At 40.0% G+C, this 7,271-nt stretch overlaps 1 protein-coding gene across 1 annotated transcript; it reads right to left on the bottom strand.

Annotated features, from left to right (window-relative positions):
- Positions 1–4,281: 4,281 nt before the first annotated feature.
- On the bottom strand, positions 4,282–5,250 carry LOC101136393 (olfactory receptor 2A14). Its single transcript, XM_019030503.3, is given in 1 exon segment — positions 4,282–5,250. A coding segment is annotated over 1 exon segment (933 nt). The 3' UTR covers positions 4,282–4,317.
- Between the last annotated feature and the right edge of the window lie 2,021 nt (positions 5,251–7,271).

Raw genomic sequence — 7,271 nt, 5'->3', positions numbered from 1 at the left:
GGTGAAAAAAATTCCCAGCCTTTAGAAGACTCACCTGATTGTTACCATGGTAACCTTCACATTTTAGGACCTATTGATCTACAAAGCCCCTTCACAGCAGAACCTAGATTAGTGTTTGATTAAATAACAAAAGTCTAAGGGGGGCCATTTAGAGAATTCTGCCTATCCCATAAAGCCATTTCATCTTAACCACTGAGCAGTGTTTTCATTTTTTAGATCCTATATTTTTTCCTTGAACACATGCTGTTCTATCAATGCTATCTTTATTATAGGCCTCAAGCTATTGCTTCAGATTTCCCACCCAAAATAACATGGCCCTGAATCCAAATTCCGAAGGGAAAAGTTTCCATTTCTGTGTCTTACTCTAAGTGATATGATTAGAATATTTTAAAGTTTTATATGAGTTTATATAAATTTAACTGAGTTAACCCTTTCTTGTACAGTTCACTCACCAGGCACTTGGCTTAGGCTCTCTTACCAGAATGATCACACTTTTCAGAGTATCTATATTTAGAAAAGCATTTATATAACAGATACAGCAATAGTGTCAGCATAAATATGTCTAATATCTGTGAGTCAGTGTGGGGTAGGGATGGACCTAAGAAAACAGCTAATCCATCCTATAAAGTCGTGACATACACATACATTTTCATGTTTTCGCACTAATCTGATTACCGGCTTTCCCCCTTTATTTGCACCCTGTGATAACTTATACAGAACAATTTAGCGTAGATATTAGCTGATGGTTAGTTAAATTAAGTTCTTCCACAGGCCATCCTTTTCCATTGGTATCACATTCTGAGGAAGTTTTAACCTGATTTCACAATATATTTCATCATCAGTTTCAATATTAACACGAGTTATTTACATAAAATAGTTAAATATTACCAACAATGCCAATGTTATACCATACTGCAGTGTGATCATGGTATAAGCAGTTTCATTCCGGAACAAATCAGTAAGAATTAGAGAAGTATTTGCTATCCCTTTCTAACAGATGTGGCCCATGCTCGTACACCATATTATTACTGACAAGTATCATTACAATTAGCCATGATTTGGTTATTTCTGGGTTCCAACTCTGTTGGGGACAAATTCAGTCACCCTATCTAGGTTTAAAAGCTTTCCACTGAAACTAGTTTCTATTGTGTGCTGCTATATAGCGGGGCCCACCTCTGTCCTCGGGTGAGGGCATGGTGTTTTCAGAATAGTTCCCAGAACTCCTAATTGTACTACACGTTATATCTTATTCAGATCTACTCTTGGGATGAAGGCAGTCATAGTCCATCAGTGAAAATTATCAGTGCCCCAGAGAACTTCGATAAGTTATAAGGTCTACAAGGTTCCCTTCAGTGATCCCCTTGTGCCTATTCAAGTAGAATGGAAGGCCATTGCCCCAGGGCTGCTTTTGCTTCTGTCTGCATCACAACAGCCAATAGGGACAGTGCACAGTGACTCACGCCTGTAATTCCTGCACTTTGGGAGGCTGAGGCGGGTGGATCAATTTAGTTCAGGAGTTTGAGACTAGCCTCGGCAACATGGTGAAACCCCGTCTCTACTAAAAATATAAAAATTAGCTGAGCGTGGTTGTGCTTGCCTGTAGTCCCATCTGCTTGGGAGGCTGAGGCAGGAGAATTACTTGAACCTGTGAGGCAGAGGTTGTAGTGAGCCAACTCCCCCCACTGTAGTCCAGCCTTGATGGGTGACAGAGCAACCCTGTCTCAACAAACAAACAACAAACACACAAGCAAACAAACCAAACCAAAACAAACAAACAAAAAAACCAACCAACCAACCAACCGACAAACAACAAAAAAAACCAGCCAGTAAGTCCTGTTGGGTCAGGGCACAAACCCCTCCTCTAACACTGAGTCCTGGCAGTATCCTGCGTTATTTGCTGAGTCGGCATGACCCATTCCACCTGAACTTCATTACGTTTCTATGTTGAGTTCACTCCTTTGCCTTCCTCATGGAAGAGAATTCCCTCTTTTTTGCTTATTCTAGTTAACATTTCTCCCCCTCTTAAAGTGAATTCAGCTTGTCCCAGGAGGCCTAGGTAGGCATCTATTTCCCCTAAAAGCTTTGCTTATCTTGTGGGACAGTCACCATTCTTTTTGTTGTCAAATCAAATGTCACAGAGAATTCTATCAGTGAAATATTTTGTCATAAGGGATGGTAGACACTGAGAGGAAAATTGTATGCTATTGTGTGAGGGCTAGAAATGGGCAGGTTGATTTTAAAATTGGCTGAGGAGCACCAAGAAAAAAAAATGGAAACAATAATACATTAGTATACAACACTTTACATTTCAGGAATAAAAAGGAAGCAAGATAGGTTAATACTTTCTGAGATTAGTGAAAGTAAGATAACTTGTGCTCTGAATATCAGAGTAGTGTTCAGCTTTAGAAATCCCTGCCCTATCAGTCTAGTGATTCCCTTCTTTACATAGTAAAGATTTCTACAGTATAAGATCTCCAGGCCAGGCTCAGTGGCTCACGCTTGTAATCCTAGCACTTTGGGAGGCTGAGGCGGGCAGATCACGAGGTCAGGAGATGGAGACCATCTCGGCCAACATGGTGAAACCCCGTCTCTAATAAAAATACAAAAATTAGCTGGGTTTGGTGGCGGGCACCTGTAATCCCAGCTATTCGGGAGGCTGACGCAGGAGAATCACTTGAACCTGGGAGGCAGAGGTTGCAGTGAGCCAAGATCGTGCCACTGCACTCCAGCCTGGTGACAGAGCAAGACTCCATCTCAAAAAGAACTCTAACATATCCTGAGGTTTTGATACTAGTAATTTTTCCTTCTGTGTTCTTTTCCAGGCAAAATTATTATCAGCTATCAGCTTAGGGTTAAGAATTACATTTCTGGGTATTCCAGGCTAAGATGAGAGTGGCTCTCTCAAAATATGATTAAAACTAGGACTTTTTCAATATCAAGATATAAGATGCTTTTAATAAAATGGTTGCTAAATATAAAAGAAAACAATTAAAAATCTAAGATCTTGTTAAATCCACTCTTAAAAATTAATCTGTACAAGATATCTCTGTGCTTGTTTTCACTGGACTGCTGTGCTCCAATTAGAATGTTGAGTTGCAAACTTTTATCCTAAGATCTCAGGCTCAAATTAGTGATGGAGTATGAGGAGCCTGCTCTTAATTCCTGTGTGATGGAGAAACCATGAATATTTACAGTCCACTGGCTATTGAGTCATGGCATATTTTAGAAAGTGTCAAAGGAGGAAAAGCCTCACTCTCGAGTAAGTACAATGTGATCACAGGGATTTGACCGCGAGACGTGTCTAATCACATGCTCCCTGAGGCCCCACCCAGTGAGGGTCTCTAAAGTGGGATCAGCTGGAACTATGCTAGTTTTAAGATCTAGAACAAGGGTTCACAAACTACTGTCCCTGGGCACCATTCCAGCAGCCACCTGTTTTTACAAATACAGTTTTATTGGAACACGGGCACACCCATTTGTTTACACATTGTCTATGGCTGCTTTTGCCAGAGTTGAGTTGTTTTGATGCAGAAGATGGCCCTCAAAGCCTTAAGCATTAACCTGTGTATCTTCACAGGAAGAGTCACTAATTATTGATCCTGAGGATGTGTACTATGCTCCTGTTAACTCAATGTGACTTGGCTACTATTGGCACAAACTCTGCTAGTATCGACCATTTCCAATATTAGAAATAGATTTCCAATAACCTCAATGATAAATAAGCCATTAAAAATTTCAGACATTTTAGTGGGTATATAATAGTATCTCATGGTGGTTTTAATTTACAATTCCTTGCTTACTAATGGTGGAAAGCAGCATTTATATGTTTATCAGCCCCTTGTATTTTCTGTAAGAGTATATGTTCACATGTTTTGCTAATTTTATAAAATTTGGTTGTTTATATTTTTGATTGTGGATTTAAAGGAGTTCTTTCTATGTACTGTATGAACAATAGTTCCATTTCTGGGTACATGTAGTTTCCATAGGATCACTTGGTTTGTGGCTTGCATTTCTTCTTTCTTGACGGTGACTTTGATGAGCACGATGATTAATGTGAAGAGGTCCTATATTTATCGAACTTAAAAATTTTATATCTAGGGATTTTTGTGTCTTCTTTATGAATTTTTGCCTATCCAGGATTATAAATGCATTTACCTATCTTTTCTAAAAGATTTGTGTCTTCAGTTTATATGTATAGGTCTATAGTATTCCAGTTTAAGGTAGCATTTATTCTAGCAGAAGACAAAAAAAAAAAAAGCCAACTTCCATATTTTGCAGGGAGCAAGGCTCCCTCCCCATGGTTCCCTTTGAGATGTCTCACCTCAGCCTCTCCTTCCTCAGTGCCCTCCTCAGGGCGCCCTTGACCTCTGCATTCCTTAGGCTATATATCAGGGGGTTCAGCATTGGATTGAAAAGGCTGTAAAACAGGGAAAGAACTTTCTGCTGCTCCTCAGGATGGCGGGACTTGGGGGCCATGTACATGACAATGGCGCTGCCAAAGAAGAGTCCCACCACGCAAAGGTGGGAGGAGCAGGTGGAGAAGGCCTTTCTGCGGCCCTCCCCAGACTGGATCCTCAAGATGGCCGCCAGGATGAGCAAGTAGGGGACCAGCACCAGGCAGAGTGGCCCCACCAGAATGAACACGCAGGCTGCAAAGATGACCACCTGGTTGAGCCAGGTGTCAGCACAGGCCAACTTGAGGACAGACAGGATTTCACAGAAGAAGTGGTTGATTTCATGAGGCCGGCAGAAGGGCAGCCTCAGGATGAGAACTAAATGGACCAGAGCCAGGAGGAAGCTGAACACCCAGGAAGCCACAGCCAGGACAGTGCACACTCTCCAGCTCATGAGGACATTGTAACGTAAGGGGTGGCAGATGTCTGCATAGCGATCATAGGACATCACCACCAAAATCAGACACTCTATGTGAGCAAAAGCCATATACAAGAATGTCTGCATTATGCATGGAAAAAAGGAGATGGTGCTTTTCTGGTTCATAAGATTCGTCAGCATCTTGGGGACATTGTTGGAAGCATAGGATATGTCAACAATGGCCAGGTGTGAGAGGAAGAAGTACATGGGTGTGTGAAGCTTACGGTCCAGGCAGATAATCCCAAAGATGACCCCATTCCCCAGCAGGGTGAGTTTATAGAAGGCAGAGAAAAGTCCACAGAGGAGAATCTCCAGTGCTGGACCAACCTGGAATCATGGCAAGGTGATGTCTGTGATCCATGTCTTGTTGCCTTCCATGCTCTTGTGGACATCTAGGACGGGAAGGTCAGAGCTGTGGGCCAGTCAAAGATGCACAGAGGGGGCACTTAGAAATTATAACTTTGAATGGATTTTCTAGAATTTATTCTCAGATATGTTGCCAAAACTAACCAAGTGTGCTCATAAAAATGAGAAAAAAATCGCATTGTATCAATGGAATAATAAGAATACATACATGTATATGTGTATATATATTTGTGTGTATGGGTACATGTATATAACATTTAATAAAATATAACAAAACAGGATATATTATAATATACCCTACATAAGAGGATACACACGCACACATGTGTTATTTTGAAGAACTCAAGTATCCTTGCTTCCCTTTCAGTGTGAAATCTTGATTTTTACGTAGTTTGAGAAGAGAGGACCTTGACAAATGTTGCATTATGAGGTGGTTTCACTTGCTCATCCTGCTTCCTTCTCAGTCTGAGATGTGCAGGGATGGGGACCCTCTGTTTGCCATGGGCTTGCTCACTGTCCCTCACCTCCTCGCAGGCTTTTCTACCCACTTATTTCAGATTTGAAATCACTTTTAAATAACTTTCAATTTTGTAGTTTCTTTAAAACTTTCTGAGATAAGACGCTGCTTTTCAGAAGCTGGCCAGTACTCCCTAGCAGCAACTTTAGGTGCCTCTTTTCCATATCTGGTGTTTGTAGTTTTATTTTGAGAGTTTTCCTTACTTCTTCATCAGCATCCGTTATTATAAATTAGGCATGAGTGAAATAATTCTTGGCTACATACAATGAATACATATATATATCTTTAAAATAACTAAGCATGGTGACATTTCTGAGGTCTTTTAAATAAGAAATTCAAAAGAAAAACCAATTTACATTAAGTGGTTACATTTAAAGATGATCGCTGTATCGTAATTGTATTTTATTGGACTCTTTGCTCGATTATAACTTAATATGTTGACATCTCTCAGAGCTTATCTTACTTTCCAGTGTGACAGAGTCTTTTGTCATCAATATATTCCCAGCTATAGCAACTGGGGTTGCTGTCGGTTCCCCTAACTGTATTCTTCTCCATCACCTGTGATCATGCCAGCAGCCCTGTTGCTGTTCAGATGGAATCTGAGCAGGTGATGGGGTTGGGATCAGGTGCAGCCCCAGCTGGTGAGCTCTTTCTAAGGAGCTCTTCCTGGAGGGTTCTGGGTCTATCCAGCCAGCAGGGGGTGACCAAGGGCCATGAACAGGACGGATGGCCTCATCAGGTGGAGAAACCACGTGACCTGGTGCTGTTCTGTTACACTTCACATTTATTCCAGAAACAGCCTGAGGACTATCTTTATTTTCAAATCAGGCTAAAGGTTCAAATCCAACAGGATACTTTTAAAAAAACAATTTTGATGTCTTTTATTTTAGTAAATATGTAGATCCTCAAATTTATATATTAAAATAGGATATTGTGCAGAGTATTTAAACATTACAATTTTTCCCTTAATATAATACTTTTCCTGTATCGAAATTATATTTTATGGACATTATTTTAAAGGGGCACAATATTCTGTCACAATTTACTGAATTTCTTACTGTTTGAATTTTTGTTTATTTCTTATTTTTATTGGCATTGAGATACATTTCTCTTAAACTTAAGATTTGCCTATATTCATAATTATTTATTAGAACATATTCTAAAAGTGAAACTGCAGATGCTAAATATACAGACATTTCAAAGGTTTTTATCCCTATTTTAACTTCCATCTAGAAAATCTGACCAATTGCAATTCCCTCCCACAGTGTGTAAGAATCATGTCTCTTTGCCACATAGTACTAGGCATTACCAATTACAATCTCTGTTACTTTCATAAGCAAACAATGTTCTGTAACTTATATTTGTATTTCGTATATCCCTTAACGAATGATCCTTGAGTGCATGATCTGTTTCAGCCACTGTTCTAAGCTTTAGAGGCCCAGCTGTGGATGATGTAAACACATTCTGAAAGGGAGGCAGATTATAAAGAAGTAATATTAAGGTGATGTGCTTCTCT

Source organism: Gorilla gorilla, chromosome 6 (genome assembly GCF_029281585.2).
Source record: "Gorilla gorilla gorilla isolate KB3781 chromosome 6, NHGRI_mGorGor1-v2.1_pri, whole genome shotgun sequence".
NCBI lineage: Eukaryota > Metazoa > Chordata > Mammalia > Primates > Hominidae > Gorilla > Gorilla gorilla.
This window is presented reverse-complemented; position numbering and strand designations above follow the sequence as displayed.